Source organism: Artemia sp. Qi Xiang Cuo, chromosome 13 (assembly GCF_049724085.1).
Source record: "Artemia sp. Qi Xiang Cuo chromosome 13, ASM4972408v1, whole genome shotgun sequence".
NCBI classification, from domain to species: Eukaryota; Metazoa; Arthropoda; class Branchiopoda; order Anostraca; family Artemiidae; genus Artemia; species Artemia sp. Qi Xiang Cuo.
Genome location: NC_142806.1, coordinates 72,387,653 through 72,405,744, shown reverse-complemented (window position 1 = coordinate 72,405,744; position 18,092 = coordinate 72,387,653). Strand labels below are relative to the sequence as shown.

Here is an 18,092-nt window from a genome sequence, read left to right as displayed (position 1 = left end):
TGCTCTTTGCAAATGTGATGATCATTTCACTTTCAACTCTAATTTAAAATGGACTCTGTTGTGATATCTCATTTCAATTGTTCATTTGAAATCAATAAGACAGAGTGACTTTCACAAGTCCCATAAATTCAATTTAACAATCATGTTTTAACAAAGAATAAATGAGACACCACAAAATGATAAACAATGAAGATTTATATTTTTGGTAAATTTTTTGCAGTTCATATTATTAACTTACAAATAAAGTGAACATACAGACATCCACCATATGGCTAATATGGGAGTAAATGCCATTTGTGATGCAAATGGATGTTATGTTTAGATTGACGATGCAGTTCTAGGTATATATTTGCACATTAGGGGGGTGGAGGTATATATACTATGAATATATTGGTTCTAGAAAATCCATGAATTTCTTAGAAAAACAAGGAAAGAAGTGAAGATAAAGGCTCTCCCCCTGAAAATGTGTCAACTAGGATTATTCTGTATATTTTGAAGTAGGAATTGTTTTCTTAATATGTTTCCTTATGTCCAGCTGGACTCCTAGGCTTAAAATACTGGTTGGTCAGTTTGCTAATTCAAAGATTTGTTTATATATATATATATATATATATATATATATATATATATATATATATATATATATATATATATATATATATATATATATATATATATATATATATATATATATATATATATATATATATATATATATATATATATATATATATATATATATATATATATATATGCACTGTCAAATTAGCCATTGGGTGGTATCCCCCACCCCTATATATACCAATTCAGGGTATATATTTGCACATTAGGGGTTGGGGGTAAAGTTTATATTTACCATTAAATTAAAAGCAAGTCAGTTTTTTTAGTGCTATATTTTTCTTCTTTTAATTTTTCTTCTTCTGGATTCAGTGGCATCAATACTATGCATCAAATATCTTTGATTTGATGAACCCAAATGAATGGTAGCCTACACTAAGATGAAGGTAGGCCTTTTCTGTAAGCTTGAAAGTCAAGCCAGCTGTGCTTTGTCTCATTTCCTTTACTTATCTTATGACTAGAAGAAAGCTGCCAAATCATTATTTTCAAGAAGACAAGAATTAGCCACACTTTAGAATAAAATCCAGTTTGCTAACAGAAAGTGTTTCTGATTGGTAGTTTTAGCCCTAAATTCCACTTTTTTTATTTATGACTTTTTAAAACTTCCAATTTTGGCTTTCTTTGTGTTAGACTATTATCAATTAGCCTAGGCCTACTTCAAGAAGAAAATAACATTTTTAATAACCATGCAAGATAATGTTTAAAACCATTTGTTGACACTGTTTTATTCAAAAAGTTCATTGTGATGATGGAAGCATGGTCAACTTCTATATAAATTGCTTTTTAACTTATTATTTACTGCTAGCCAGCAGGATTTTCATGAGCTTCATTAGTGCCAGCTTTACTTTCCATTAATTTTTTCTTTTTTATGGGCACTTTTCTGCCACTAAGGCATGACTTGATACGAGAAAAGGCCCTGTTTGTAGAAAAAATTAACTCTATAATATGTAAATCATTCATCATATTTGGCCTAAAGGTAGCAATAGATCTTGCTTTTTTCTTTACAATCAATAGTCTCATAGTTAATTTCTTACTAGTTGATTATTAAAATCCTGGCTATGCTTGAATTAGTCAGCTATTGATAGAAATTTGCATGCTCTGGAAAATTAGCTAGCTAGTTGGTTACTCATTTGTTCATTTTATCTATAACCCATCATATTAAAAGAGGAATGAGCAAGCTCAAAAAAGACATAGTAAAAATAACAGATAGAAAAATATGCTTAAACAACTGCAAACACAGTGTATATAGGAATGGTTAATCATTAGTATGTTTCTTAATAACTGAGCTGGGTTTACCAATCTATAATTTCTCTATAAGATGGAGTTACTTGTCTATTTGCAAGTTCCATCAAATACTTTACAAATTTAAAATAAAGGCAAATAGAAATGGCTAATCATTAGTATTCTTCTTAATAACTGAGCTGGGTTTACCAATCTTTACTTTCTCTATAAGATAGAGTTACTTGTCTATTTGCAAGTTCTATCAAATACTTTACAAATTTAAAATAAAGGCAAATAGAAATGGCTAATCATTAGTATTCTTCTTAATAACTGAGCTGGGTTTACCAATCTTAACTTTCTCTATAAGATGGAGTTACTTGTCTATTTGCAAGTTCCATCAAATACTTTACAAATTTAAAATAAAGGCAAATAGGAATGGCTAATCATTAGTATGCTTCTTAATAACTGAGCTGGGTTTACCAATCTATACTTTCTCTATAAGATGGAGTTACTTGTCTATTTGCAAGTTCCATCAAATACTTTACAAATTTAAAATAAAGGCAGCAAATTTGCTTCCTATTAGCAGAGTTACAATTAGGTCAAACAAAAGCAAGAGGAAGTAGGTGAGGAACTGTTAGGCTATTTTTTAAATGAAATCAATGTGTTTTTTTTTCAGTTAAAAAATGAGGCCATGGATACATATGCAGAGCAACTGTCTTAACAGTATACAAATCCATCAAATATACCCATACTCTTCTTAGAGTCTTAAAAGTTGGAGAGTATCTTTGGAAAAGGCAAGAAAAGCTCAGTAAATCATATGTAAACATAACTAGCAAGTGCTTAACTTTATAGTGTGGATGATATGAGCATAATTTTTCAGTGCTAGGCTTGTAGTTTCTTTCAAATTTGCTCCAATAGGAGAATCCAGACAAGTAAGACCACTAGAACAAGGCACTTCACTGCCAGATAAACTTATGAAACATCCATTTTCTTTATATTTAAATGGTAGAACAACTGTGTTATTAGTGTAAAAAATTTGAGCCAATTTGCTAATGCTCTTCTTGGAGCAAAACCTGTACAAGTATACATGGGTCAAAGGCTCTTGCAACATCATGTGCACATAAAATCAAAAATTTGCCTCAGTTTTCAATGTCCTTTAGCAAATTTACAAGTAAAAAGAGAGCCTGATCTCTACCTAAACCCATTTGTACCCAAACTGACAATGAGGAATAGAACAATTTTCTTCAATTTCCCTTATTACAAAGGAGTTGATCATCTTAAGTTTATTACACAAGACAGCACTAAATAGGGATGTGGGCAATATTAGTCTGCCTTGATTTGCACTTTGAAACAAAATTGAAGTCCATATTGGATTTGTTGTGCTCCATGCCAATGATTGGCAAAATTTTAATTAAGGTTAACTTCAACACATTGGTGAATGGGATAGACAGTCCTGCTCATATATCCATGTCTTATTATTCCATTCTTTGTCAAGTCTGGATATTAAGGATGTAATTGTTACTAAAGTTACCATTTCAGCATGGAGGCTATTCCAGTCATTTACAACAGACTCAGAGAAGAAATGTTGCCATGGTCCTGTATTGGCAGGGCATTTTAGTTGATTTTGTGAGTAACCTCTTCTATGGTTCTGAGTTGAATGTTTTGTAAAAATGAATGAAAGTACAAACAAAACATAAAAAGCAACAAAAGTAAAAGACTGGCAAAAAACTGCCGAAATCAAAACTGTCAGAATGAAAATCCATTCATTTTTCAGAATTTAAATTGAGACTGGTCAAAACATGTTAAAAAGACAGAAAAGAAGTAACACTCAGTATAAAAAGAATCAATATAAATCATAAATATCATTGCATTTAAAAAAAATAAGAGGCACAGCATAGCCTACCTCACCTGTACTCAAGCATTTGTAATATAATTTTTTTCAAAGGAGATAGTATTGGACTTCACCCTCTTTGAAAATCATTTGCAGGGCGCTTGTGTGGGTAGATTCAATTTTGTCCAACTCTTCTCTGGAAATTCCAGGGTGCCAACCTGGACAAGTGTATCCAATATAGGGGCAGCCAAAGGAAGTATTCCTTAATTTGCACTTCAGGACAAAATTAAGGTCCACACTAGATCTATTGTGCTCTGTGTTGAGGATGAGGAAATTTTGTCACTGTGCTAGGGCCCAGAATGGTAAGGGGGAGGCCTCTTTTATTTAGAAGCTTAAGGAGTGAGATAGTTGTATTAGCTTTTTGTATTATATTTTTAACATGGATACCCTGCTTTGAATTAGAAGAAATTGTGGTGTCAAGCTATTTAAAGGAGAACATGGAAATTTCAGGAGGGATAGAATCAAGAAAATAGGGTGGGTATTTAAGAAAACGAATTGGTATCATCATGGACTTAGAAGGGTTTTCTCATGTCCAAGTTTGAGGCATCTTGTGCAATGTCATTGAGGATGCTCATTAAATATCTGTTCAAATTTCAATGATCATAAGGTCATCCACAGATTTCCATCTGTCAGAAAATTTCTTAGCAAGGCTGTAAGTCATGACTGAGAAAAGGTGGGGGCCTAGGAGAGTACCAAGGGGTACTCCATTATGGACAAGGAGAGGATTAGAATAATGATCATGATATTGATCTACTTGTGATGTATTTGATAAGAAGGAGACAACCTATTCTGGCAGGAAAGATTTTATATATTTTCTAGCTAATATATTATGATTAACAAGACTAAATGGCTTTTGGAGATCAGTGGAAATTAAATTTAGTCAAGTATTAGGTTTTCATGATTTCTTTCAATTGTTTTCGCAAAATGAAGAAGGTCAGAAGGTCCCTTTTTTATGGGGATTTTGGAACTCTGCTTCCATATTTGTGGAAATTGTCCAGAGTTTGTAATCTCATTGAAAAGGACAGACAAGGATGTCAAAGGGAAATCACTGGAAGTACTATTAAGGGAAAAGGGATATCTAGAAGGCAGCCACTTGTATTTCTTGTCTTCCAAATCTTCATTTTGTAATCTCCAAAGGGTAAAGAATGGACGAGATCATCAGTTGGTAACTGGCAAGACAATGCTGGAAGGCTTTGGATAATGGCAGCCAGGAACTGCTTAATTTATTAGCAGTAATTTCAGGCAGTTTAGGAAGGCTAAAATGTAGCTGGTCAGGTCTTCTGTCACCAAACTTTTTAGCCTTTGAAAACCAGTTTTTTGTTTATTTTTAAATAATTCTCTTATGTTATATTTGTAGTAGGATTGAGCAGCTATTGAAATGTGTTTTTTTTAATATTTTATGTAGTTTATTAGGCTTATCTTATTTGTTGTTTCTGATTAGCTTTTGTGTATTTCTGATTAATATCTTTATGGGTTGATGTAGCCCTTGTCACTGGAGCACTTTTTGTTTGACCAATCATTAGTGAATGAATGAATGAATATATTGGAAAAACCCGTCACAATTGAACAAAAGACGGATAAAAAACAAAAGAGAAGAAAACGCACATACAAAACACAACGAAACTTCTTGAAATGAAAATAATCACGAAGGAACTATAATACAACTATGTAAGAATGGCAGTCCACTGGTGGTTACTCGCTTCTACTCTATCACGGTACTTTTCAAGACACGCTTCCACCGCAGTAAATGGATCAGGTACTGAATACCGCCTCATTAGGTAAGAATTACTTGTTCTTAATGGCATCTCAAGTAGGAACTTGAGGTACCTGAAGAATATTCTTCTTATAGTTACTTTATTCGAATTTGTAAGTAACTTCCAGAACGGCGAAACGTAAAGAACATGGGGTAAGGCAACAGCAACAAATATTTGTGCACGCAGCGACCTATTTAGATTACGCTTGGAGGAAACCGAAGCTCCATAAGCTGACCTGATCTTCTTCTCGATGTGCTTTACAAGTAGTGCTCGTGTATGCTGAAGAGTTTCACTGATCGGCAGACCCAGGTATACAATTGACTTAGAAGGCATGACCACCTGTGACCCTAGTTGGATTTCGGGTTGAGAGGCATTCCAGTTAAATAACAGTACTTCACATTTTGTCACATTAAAACTCAACCCAATTTCATCATACTCCATCTCCAAAATATTAAAGTTAGATTCCAAAGAAGACAAAATTCTTGAAAAGTTTAGAAGGTCATCTGCAAACCCAACTAGGGACACGTCAATGCCTTTAAAAATACAGCAAGGAGCCACTTTTGACTGGGTCATCGATATGCTGTTGTTGAACAGATCAGGTGATGATACGGCTCCCTGTTTTATACCTTTCTTCACCACAGCAAACCTACGACTTAATTTACCTGACAGTTTAATACGGACCTTGAGCCTACTATACATGTCGTTCAAGGGTTTGACAATAGCACGGTCAACTCCGGACTTTCTCAGCTCAACCATATTCTGAGAATGGATACCTGAATCAAAAGCCCGCCGTACATCATATTCACCTATAGCTAGGCTTTCTTTCGAAATGTGGGCATCCAGTAGAACATTTGCAACTACATGCAAGGCATGGGCACATCCTAAGCCAGCTTGGAATCCAAACTGGTGGGGAGGCACTTTACAACTAGCTTTAATGTCCGAAATTATGAGCTTTTCAAATAGCTTGCAAAACACAGATGATACAGTAATGGGTCTATATGACGATGGTTCATGAGCAGGTTTACCCTTTTTCAAAACTGGAGTGATCACACCTAAACAGAAAATATCCGGTACAATACCATGTGTTAGTATAATTTGGTAAGCTATTGCTAAATGCTCCGATAGAACTGGACCACCATTCAGTAGGTGTAGAGCACAGATTTGGTCGGCACCGGCGGATAATTTCTTCTTTAATTTTTGACAAAGGTGGGTTATTTTCGCACTAGAAATCACGAGGTAATTATGCTCTTTCATCATAAGCTGATCGAGCTCTTCACTAAACTTTTTATTTTTCACTTCATCTGGTGGGGAGAATTCAGCAGCAAAATAATCTACCCATATTTCCTCATCTATATCACTAGCATTTTGTCCCGTACTTTCTACAGACCAAATTAGGGTTTTCAATGATTTTTGAAACTGTTTCCCGTTTGAGGCTACTACGATGTTTTCGTAGCTCTTTCGCGAACCGCCGTTTTGTATAAACCCGCAATTCATTGACTACCCCGCTTCTTGGCCGGTCGCACTCGTGCCAAACCCCCAGCCAGAACTTGGCAGCTGCTCTTGCCTTCACAAGCTCACTGTTAGAGGCCCATCCTTTCACTCGCGACCCACGTCGGACGCTACGTAATGGGACAGCAATCCTTTCAGCTACTCTCAAGGAGTGGCAAATTTCGTAGAGATAAATGTTCAGTTGTAGGCGTATCTCGCTTTCTGTTAGGCCACAATCCCACTGTAGGAGGTGGAAAGGCACTTTAATTTTCTTCAAAATTTGTTCACAATTGAGCTGGAACTGCTCACGGACTACTTTTTCCAATCACGTGCTGGCTCAGGCTTGGTTTTTGGAGCACACTGGGGACTGACGGCTGGTATTGCAAAGAGAGAGGTAAATGATCCGAATAGGCACCGTCAGATCCAACCGAGACTGACTCTAGGTCCAGTTTGTAAGTTACTACATGATCAAGATTTGAGACGGTTTTTGCGGTACTGATATAGGAATAGCACTTATCCTTCTTAGCAACTTTAAATCCGCTTGGTAGGGCGTTCAGCAATAGTACAGCCCGAGGGCAGGAATGATCATCGAGATTGCAGTTAAAGTCACCAAGAATTATAACAGGGCATGATTTCTGGACTAAACTGAGGAGGCACTTTCCGAGCTTCTGGCATGCTTTTGCAAACTTCTTGTCTGAAGCGATGTCATTGTAATTGGTTGGTAAATAAACATTTACGAAAAACACGCCATGCATTTTGGCAGCTTGGAACCATTCATTCTGCTCGACACACACGGGGGGCCCCGAGTTAGAGCGCGTGATTATGGCTAGGCCACCAGAGGGACGACATTCAGGCACTTGCCTAAAGAAAGAAGGCTGGAGCTATCAAGATGGCAGTAAGAGTTCTAGGTGATTGAAATAGAATGCCTAAAGTTTGAAGAAGGACGCAAACAGAGGGAGAGTTGGTAACTCCTACTTAATGGACATAGCAGAGGTGGGACTGTAACATCAGAACAGGTGTGTCCCCTATTTGTTTGGATTTTACCAATTTACTCAACCTTAAGATAAGAGGAAACTTTATCTAGGCTACCTCAAAATCATTAGCATCAACAACAAAAAACTCCAGCATTGGGATACTTAGAAATAACAAAATCAACACTTGGCTGCAATTGCTGGATGAATCTATGTTTAATTTACATTTCGGTTTGAGGAGTAATAAAAGACATCATGATGTCCAAAGGGATCCAAACCAGGAGGTAGATATACCCGGAAAAAAATATACAAATATACCTTGAATTAGAGCTGTAACTAGCACATCTAAATGTGTTTGATATCACTCTTAATATGCACTCTGGACAATATGGCTTTGATTTTGCTGTTTGGTCTTACAATGTTCAATATTCACAGAATGTCACTGGTAAAATTACTATTGACTTAGAGGGATGTTGACAGAAAAAATGTTTACAAACCCTTAAATACCCGCTTTGGTAATAATGGCAGTTGGCAGCTGCATGTATTCCAGTCTCTTGTTGTATGAAAGGTTCTTTAGGCCAGCTATACACTCTGTGGCATACCTCTGAACTCCTTTGACTAAGCTAGTACCCTTCTTAAAAGAAGAGGAGCTAAGATAAATTCCGAAATCCAAAGCCTTATAGAGCATTAGAAAGATTGTGCAGGTGTGGCTAGTTATGGTCTGTTTGTAGAAGCTGAGCCTTGAATTTGTATTTGAAATTGATTGTTGCCAGTGGCCATGGGACTATAGTTGTTCATCAATCAGTGCTCCCAGGTCACATTCTTCAGGACTTGTCTTTAGCACTTAGTTTGATGGTGCATTAGGATCAAAAGTGGTATGTTGGTGACAAGGATTATTTCTACCAAAATGTAGGACACTGCACTTCATTATGTTTGATTCAAGCACTGTGCCTATGTTTGGATTTTACAAAGTTTACTCAGCCCATTTTGTTGAATTACAGGCATGAACATCTTGGAATCATCAGCACAAAGAATGATGCCACATTTTATTTTGTTCATGTAGCAATGGGAATGGAAAATATCTACTCGATTTTAAGCTCAGGATCTTAAAGTCGAGCGAATTCAAAAACGTGCATGTCGAATCATCCTTTGGCACGAATACAGATCATATGAGGAGAGTCTGACATCACTTGGCCTGAACACACTATCTGCCAGGCAACATGAGTTGCTCATGACTTTTGGAAGGTCCTGTTTGTCGTCGGATCTTTTTCGTAGCATCCTGCGAGAGTTACAGCCAGCTCCTGAAAATCCACGCCCCACCCGGGGGTCAAATTGGAAAGAAAAATTTAAGCACCCTCCAGCTAATTGTAGTGTGCAATACGATCGTTCCTTTGTGCCATACTTTTGTAAACATTATAATAACATGTCATGGTGATTAACGCCTTTTTTTCTTTTTTTTTGACATGCCAGTGCTATTCTTTTGGGTATTTTGGCATAATAATAAACTTGATTGATTGATTGATACACTAGAAAATTAGCATACTAGTTGGACATTAAAATCCCAGTTTTGTATACACAGAAGCTTAAATTAGCCAACTAGTCAGCTAGCAGTTGGGTCCTATATAGAGTGTAAAATCACCTTACTAGTTGACTGCTAAAATCCCAGTTTTATATACACTGAAGCTCAAAATAGCCAAATAGTTATCTATTAATAGAGTTTTATGTAAACTGTAAAATTAGTTAACAAGTTGGCTGTGGAAATCCCACTTGTATTTATGCTGAAGCTTAAACTATCCTGCTAGTTACCTATCAACATAGCCATATATACACTGTGGAATTAGCTAACTAATTGACTATTCATATCTCCTGTATATTTACACTAAAGCTTAAAATAGTCAACTACTCAGCTATCAATTGAGTTCTGGGCTGCATGCATTATGAAATTAGCTCTTTAGCTGGTTTTTAAAATTTCAGTTATATAGACTTGAGCTGGAATTAGCCAACTAGGGACATATCAATAGAGTTTTACTTACACTTTGGAATAAGCTAACTAGTTGGCTATTAAAACCCAAAGAAAATTTTTTAGGGAGTTGAAGGACTCGTTCGCTCCACTTTAAATAGAAAATGGCACAGACAGTCCGGAAACAGCATGGCAAAATATGAAGACAACTTACAATCAAGTTGCTAGGGATGTGATCGGGTATAAGAAGAAACTGAAAGAAAGTTGGATATCACAGGAATCTTGGAAACTAATTGAGGAGCGCAATAACTTGAGACAGCAAATTTTCTCTGCTAGGGGCGACAGAACTTGGGTCTTTGCAAATGTCCTATATAGAATGAGGGACAAAGAAATCAAGATGTTGGCAAAAGCTGACAAGCAGAGGTGTGTAGAAGAGAAGGCTAGACTAGCAGAGGAAGCAGCTTGAAAAGGAGACTCCAAAGCAGTTTATAGGCTCACAAATTAAATGATAGGAAAGCTTCCCAGCAGATCCAGCCAAGTCAAAGATGAGAGCGGAAATGTTCTCACCGAAACTGAGAAAATTGAGGAGAGATGGGTATCCCACCTCGAAAAGGTTTTAAATAGACCGAGAAAGCATCTCTTCTACGCCCTTTCTTAACCTTAAGATTGACGAAAATCCCCCAACATTTGCGGAAGTACTTGTTGCAGTGAAGAAACTCAAGAATGGAAGATCACCTGGGAAAGACTGCATAACTTCGGAAATTATCAAGGCATCAATGAGGACATGCCTCTCAGTGTGGATAACACTGATTGCAACAGTCTGGCAGTTTGAAAAGGTCCCTGGTGACTGGACCAAAGGGATAATTGTTAAGATATTTAAGAAAGGTGATCGTCTTAACTGCGATAATTGGCGAGGTATAAACCTAATATTAGTACCAAGTAAGGTTGTAGCGCTTGTAATACTCAAACGACTGAAAAAAAACACTTGATCCGTATCTGAGAAAAGAGCAACATGGCTTTCGGACAGGTAGATCTTGTTCAGATCTCATATTCACACTCAGGACTCTGATAGAAGAAGCAAATGAGTGGTCCAACAAAATATACAGGCTCTTCATTGATTTTGAAAAGGCCTTCGATTCCGTGGACCCTGACACACTCTGGGAAATTCTACAGTATTATGATGTCCCCAAGAAAATAATAAGTTTGATCATGGCCTTTTATGAAAATACGGAATGTTGCATAAAGACAGAGAATGGAACAACTAGCTACTTTAAAATTATGTCAGGAGTGCGACAGGGATGCGTTTTATCACCTTTTTTATTTGTTATTTTAATGGATTATGTTTTGAGAGGAGCAGCTGGCTTCGGAATAACGGTCGGAAATAAAATCCTCTCGGACCTTGACTTTGCGTTTGTTGTGGCACTTCTGGAATTGACAAAGCAGCGACTCCAGGAGCTCCTTAATAAAGTGAGCGTTAAAGCGGAGAAAGTTGGCCTAAACATCAACATAGACAAGACTAAATCAATGGCAACATCAGGCTCACCAGTTGAGCTCCTGCACAAAAATTGTAGAGTCGAACAAGTCCATGAATTTAAATACTTTGGAAGCTGGGTCGATTACACAGGAAAAGTGCAAAATGAGGTCAAGAGAAGAATTGGCATGGCAAACACTGCTTTTAATAAACTTACGCCAGTATGGAAATCAAAGAAGTACTCGCTTGCACTAAAGCTGTGACTTCTTAATAGCAACGTTTTGTCCGTGCTATTGTATGCCAGTGAGTGCTGGAAACTAGATGTTGGGACAGAGAAAAGACTCACAGCTTTCGAAATTATGTGCTTGAGACGCGTGCTGAATATCGGTTGGAGTCAAAGAGTCAGCAAAATTGAGGTCCGCAGAAGAACTGGGCAGCTGCTTATTACTGAAGTGATTAAGAAGAAGGGAGGGAGATATCTTGGCCACGTCCTTCGGATGGAGGACTCAAGAATCCCGAACCAGGTTCAACATTGGCAGCCGCGTGGGCGTCGACAGAGGGGAAGACCGAGAAACACGCTCAGACGCACATACGATCGTGATCTACACAGTGCTCACACATCACTACAACCCCAGTGGGAGGATGTACTTGCCGCAGCGCCAATGCGTAACGTTTACCGAGGCTTCGTCGATACCCTACGCGCCCCAGATGGCTCAGGAGGACCTAAGTTCTAAGTAAGTTAGTATCTATGCAATGAAGCCTTTATTATCCAAGTATCACCTTAAATTACTTTAAAATGCAGCTCAGAACAATCTAAGGATTTCTCATCGTGAACCTTCAGAGTTGATGATTGAAGTTGTTTTCTAATATTTGCTTGCTTATTTTTAACCTTATTTTTGTCACCATCTTTCCAGTATAGTTATTTATTTTCCCAATATCTGTTTTTTCCAATATATATGCATAACATATTGCAATGACTTGGTGTTTTTTTTTCCATCTAGCTGACTTAAAACTTAGATTCCCAAGTCCTTGGAACAAGACCCCAATGATTGAAAAAAATGGGGTTTATTTTTCTGGCTTCTGGAAAATTGCGCCCAAAAAAGGAAAAGAAACCTTTTTTTCCAAATGGCTTGAAATTTATGTGTGTAAATTTTTACCCATGGGACAGTAATACACAAAAATAATTAGGATTGTGGAAGGAAACTTCTTAACAGATGGCCAAATGTTTTTGAACTATCTTGAAATTGCCAGCCTATATGTAAGTTGTTGGGCAAAGGCGACACCAATATGGAAGAATATATTGTTTTGACAAAAAATGGGACCAAAAAGCTCTTCCAAAAAGGCTATGAACTAACGTCTGTAAGTTGTCGACTTTCCTTAATTACTTCTTTTTGCACTTTGGAGCAAATTAAGATCCTTCTTGATCTGTGAGTTGCACCACAGCTAATGATGTGGTTGATCAGACATCAGATGCATCCCTCTGGTACTTCCTAGGAACATCATTCGACATGATATCTAGTAACTTTTTGAAAGCTTCATCATTGGATGCTGAGACTGTTTTATCTGAGAGACTGTTCCAATAGTTGACTACATGACTGGAGAAAAACTGTTGACAGTGTTGAGTTTTGACTAATGGCTTGAATAGTTTCTTTGAATATCCCCTCTTATCAATGCCAATATTTTGGAAAGTTGACAAGTGAATTGGGAGGGGGGGGTCTTATGAAGATCATAAGTTTACCAGCTCTTCATCATCTGTTCACCAGCGTAGATAATTTCAACTGCTACAAACGGTCTTCATAAGACTTGTCTTTTATCTTTGTCACTACCTTAGTAGCTCTCCTTTGGACCTGTTCCAGAAGCTGGGTATCACCCCTGTACCCTGATGATGCTATGCATATTCAAATTCAAGTAATGGCCTGACAAGGGCCTTGTACATCTTCACGAAAACATAGGAAGATCAAGTACAAAGCCTAATCTTGGGCCCACGGGACCATAATTTCAGCTCCTATATATTGACATATAGGCTATATTTCAGTAGTCGACTAGTTAGCTAATTTAATACTGCCAATATATACTGTCTTGATTTTTGCCCAACAGTTGACAAGTTTAAGCTCCTGCATACAGATTTGTTTGGCCTAGCCATCTTTTTGGCTAAATCCAAACATTTTCACAATGTTTGTTTCCCAAATCACTTGAAATCATGTTTCTAAGTTCTTTGCAAAGGGGAAAGTCATATGCAAAATAATTAAGTTCAGGGGATCGATTTTTCAAAAACATAGTATTTTTTTGGAAATTATCTTAAAATTGACTGCCTGTCTGTACGTTGTTGGGTAAAGGGATACCTGGACTGAAGAATGTTTTGGTTTGCCAAACAATTGGACTAAAAATGTCTTTTCCTAAAAGGCTTTGAACTTAAATCTGAGTTCTTGACATAAGGGGGCCCTACTGTAGAAGCAGCCTAATCTTGACCCCAGGGGACACCAATTTTAGCTCCTCCTATAGCCTACGCTTGTAATTTTTGTCCATGGTTATTGTTAGGATATGGGTTTTTCTCTATATATAAACAATGGTATTCTATATTAGCTATGTGATAGATATCCGTTCAAGATAGTCTAATTAAGCTAGGAAATACTCAGACAGTTCCAACTGATGCTGAATTTTAATTAAATTGAGTGCCCTCAAAAGAAACATTGTCATTTTTTGAAGAATAGTAGTCGCAATATTGAACTATATGTAGACTAAAACTATTTTTGATTTGTACAACACATCAAATTGAGCTTTTTTTAAAGGTTAGGCTAACTTTGAAAGTTAGTCTAGCTTGTTCAAGAAATTAAGGAAAGATCCCTTCTGCCGAGTTGTGAAAGATCCCTTTTTTTTAGTTATGCATTAAGATTAGTGAAAACAGGGCCACCACGGGAAGGTTGTGCACAGCCAAACCCGGCCACCCCTTAGAATTAACCCCCTCTCCCTCGTGCCTGTCTCCCCAAATTTATCTTATCAAAATTTCGAAATAGTAATTTTGTTCAAAATAGTCCAGAATTCAAATTACTATAACCTAGGGGTTACGAAATCCTCCATAGCCCCCGGAGCAAAGATTATAACTTGTGTAAGTTGCCTATTATTAGATTATAATTTTTTTGTGGAAGGGGTGGTCGTATTAATTTTGGAGGGGGCTCGTTTGATCGGAAATCGGAACTTCTAGTTCTTCTTTAAGAGTCAAAAGTTATCAATGGACAAATGGCTCTCAGTTACGGAACTTTATTATTGTTACTTTGACACTTTGTTTACTTCCATACTTGGATTTAGCTATTTACGTGGCAACTTCGATTTACAGCGCAAGGGCTGTAAGTTCATCAAATTGCTTATTGTTACTTTTGTGTTTCGTTTACCTTGGTGCTATCTGTAATTTGTTATTTTTTACTTTGATATTGTTTCGTTAATATTATTTTTATACTTTGAGGAACATTTGATGTTAAAAAAAAAGTTTGATTTTGAAATAAGGAATTTTTAAAAACTTGAAACTTTTTGCAATGAAAAACAAACAAAAATTTATTAAAAACAACTTTTTGAAAAAGAAGTTTTTCAAAGAAAAGTAAAGGCCATTTGAAACTCAAGATCAGCAGATACAAATACCTGTTAAAAGTCAGACTCCAAGTGACCAGAAATTACAATTAAACAGTAAATGACATCCAAAACAAATGAGATTTAACTAAACAATAATACCAAAAGAAACACACAAGCAGCAATATAAATGAATCAATGATTCTTAAAGAAATTAATGCTCACATTGAACATGCAAACCAATCTTAAAACAGAAAATACATTTTTCAATTATGTCATAACTGAAACACGAAACAAAAAAAAATTAAATAAACAATCAATGCAAACAAACATACAATAGATACTATTATAAATGCGTAAATCAATCTTAAAACGAGTGAAACTTAAATTAAATATGCAAATCAAGCTTGAAATGAACTAAAATCACTGCAAACAAGAGTTCGGGCATCGCCTACCTTTCTCACTGTAAAAGTCTAAAATCTACTGTGTTATTGGTGCTTTACTGAAAACGAATTATATTACTAATATTTTCTTTTGTACTTGCATTAAAATTACAGTAAATGTCTGAACTGATGAGCTTTCAGCAATGAATATCATTATGCATCTGATATTCAGTTTAATTTATTAATTCTTTCTAAGATTGTTCTAGAAGAATGTAGTTTTACTACAAAAAAGACTTTTGATACTGCCTCCTTCATTAGTTGTAAAAACCTAAAGTCTATTGCATCAAAGGCGCTTCATCGAAGGCGAATTATATTACAAATATTTTATTATCCAATTCTTACAGCATTGGAAATTAAAATAAAATTACAGTGAAATAAAATCTTGAAGTGATGAATCTTTCAACAATTAATATCATTATATTTCAAATATTCAATTTGATTTTGTTTGTACTTTCCAAGACTGTTCAAGACATATAGCTTTCAGTAAAGCGCCAATAACGAAGGAGGCTATACCCAAACTCTTGTTTGCAGTGATTTTTGTTCTTTTCAAGCTTGATTTGCATATTCAACTTAAGTTTCACTCGTTTTAAGATTTATTTATGCATTTATATTACCATCTATTGTATGTTTGTTAGCATTGATTGTTTATTTAATTTCTGTTCTTTTCGGGTTTCATTTATACTTCAATAGCAAAATATTTTTCTCTGCTTTAAGCATGAGTTGCGTATTCAATTTAAGCTTTACTCGCTTTAAGATTTATTTAATCATTTATATTATTACTTGTATGTTTTTTTTTTGCTATGATTGTTTATTGAATTTCTGTTTGTTTTAGGTTTCATTTATTCTTTAATAATAATTTCTGTCATTTGAGTTTGAATTTTAACAGGTATTTGTATCTGCTGATCTTAAGTTTAAAATGACCTTTACTTTTCTTTGAAAAACTTCTTTTCCGGAAACTTTTCTGCCAGCCTATTCGCGCTTTTGTGCTGTGAAAATTGCAAGGCGTCGTAAAATATGTAAGATACCAGTAAAATACGTAAAATTGGTAAAATACGTAAATTACGTAAAATAGGCAAAATACCAATTTTACGGGGGTTTGTAAAATTACGGTAAAATATGTACACTATCCAATTTTACCGTGAACAATTTTACCAGTTACAACACTAGCTGGAAGAATAACATAAGTATAATTAATTCCCGTGCATTTACTTTTGGCATAAATATCTGTAGTACATGATACCATCATGATATTCGGTACATGATACCAATTCACCCCCTTGCGATCGAGAACGCGTCCACGAGGCATACACAAGAAGATTTTTTCTGTTTCACTCACAAATAAGGGGCGTTTTTTCTTAATTTAATTTAAATAGTTTAGAGTTAAACTCAAAATTACAACCAAGAAAATTTAAGATCGATAGAACTTTTTATTTTAATTAATCTTTTTCTCTTTGAGCTTGTAAGCTTTTTCTTTTACTGGTATTTTCTTTTTGCAAGTTCTATACTTTATAGTTGCTTTTTGTTGTAATTACTTTTTAAGTAATTTAATGTATTCCAGATGAAAAAAGTTTTGTGTCTGTTTTTTAGGCCTGACTCTGATGTACTCTAACCGACCTTGTACAGTGTTTCATATTGAGAATATGTCACTTTATTTTCTTTTTCTAGATTTGCAGCTGATAAGATGTTCAAGCAGATGCTTTCGCACTTTGTAAAAGTCAAGCCTCGTCATTTCTCATCCTGTTTAGTGAAGTTGCAAAAACCTGATTATTTTAATAGCATATACCCAGTTGAGAGTTATACTGACATACTCAATATTCAATTGAAATCATATGATTTTACCGTGCTTGAGCGTTTTTCAAGTTTTGTGCATCGAATAAGTGAGAATATTGGTGTTGATGTTTTAGATGTATGGGCCACTCCTGGTAAAGCGATTGATGTTGTCACATTTCAGAAAAACTCGCGAATTCAACAATATAAGTATCATTTTAAAGAGTATGAGAGAAATGTTCAAATAGACTCAGTACCAGCTTCTTTACTATCAGTTTTAGTGGAGGTAATACACACGTCTTTGCCTGAAGGTGTGAAGTTGAGTATACACCCTCACGAACATCAGTATGATGAAATACGTTTCGTACCTGATTTGGAATTGAAAGCGTTAAGAGAAGAACTAGACGAAATTACAAATGCTAAAAAGAAGTGATTAAGTTTTGGTCTCGTTTAATTAATAAAGCAAAATTACAATTTGAATTTTGATTTATTAGGTAATTGTGTGTATCTTAATGTACCTTGCTCTTTCTTAAAGCGATTTACTATATTATTGCATAAATATTTTACTACCGTGTGTAGATAATTTTGGAGACCACACTGCCTTTCCATGACGATAAATAAAAGTTCAAATAGGGATAAAATTCTTTTAATAGACAGTGAGATGATAACAGTGATAGAAATTCACAAAAATACCAGATATTTCGGTCACATATATAGTGACCGTCATCAGTAGTAAAACTAAACTAAAACAATTTAAAACAAAAGTTTATATACTAAATCAAATAACACTACACATTGTTTAAATCTCTAATTCTTTTCAAAGCAAAGGCGGAAGCTTTTGACCTTCTTGGATTCGGTTCATTAGCGTTCAATGATAGAACATTTGGACAAAGGTCAACTACATTGGGTGAATTGAACTTTACTCTTGTCAGATTTTAATAAATTAT

At 35.5% G+C, this 18,092-nt stretch overlaps 3 protein-coding genes across 9 annotated transcripts in view; all 3 read left to right on the top strand.

The window, feature by feature from the left end:
- mRpL48 (mitochondrial ribosomal protein L48) overlaps positions 1-17,625 on the top strand; it is a 17,983-nt gene extending 358 nt beyond the window's left edge. For 3 of the 7 annotated variants that reach the window (XM_089098536.1, XM_089098538.1, XM_089098537.1), the window contains exons 2-3: positions 2,516-2,633; positions 17,044-17,625. In XM_089098536.1, coding sequence (XP_088954662.1) covers positions 17,060-17,578 — 519 coding nt within the window. In that variant the 5' untranslated portion in view covers positions 2,516-2,633; positions 17,044-17,059 and the 3' untranslated portion in view covers positions 17,579-17,625. Of the gene's footprint in view, positions 1-2,515; positions 2,634-3,378; positions 3,466-17,043 lie in introns of all 7 variants that reach the window. The other 4 variants (XM_089098539.1, XM_089098534.1, XM_089098535.1 and 1 more) reach the window with 2 other exon arrangements.
- Positions 11,236-11,637, top strand: LOC148945632 (uncharacterized). The gene has a single exon (XM_089099107.1). It carries the CDS (start codon positions 11,236-11,238, stop codon positions 11,635-11,637), a length of 402 nt encoding a protein of 133 aa, XP_088955233.1.
- LOC148945631 (uncharacterized) lies at positions 11,734-12,108 on the top strand. Its single transcript, XM_089099106.1, has one exon. It carries the CDS (start codon positions 11,734-11,736, stop codon positions 12,106-12,108), a length of 375 nt encoding a protein of 124 aa, XP_088955232.1.
- Positions 17,626-18,092: the final 467 nt, after the last annotated feature.

Excerpts from the sequence above, each read along its gene's own strand:
- LOC148945632 (XM_089099107.1), top strand. The coding sequence starts at position 11,236 with ATGGATTATGTTTTGAGAGGAGCAGCTGGCTTCGGAATAACGGTCGGA.
- LOC148945631 (XM_089099106.1), top strand. The coding sequence starts at position 11,734 with ATGTGCTTGAGACGCGTGCTGAATATCGGTTGGAGTCAAAGAGTCAGC.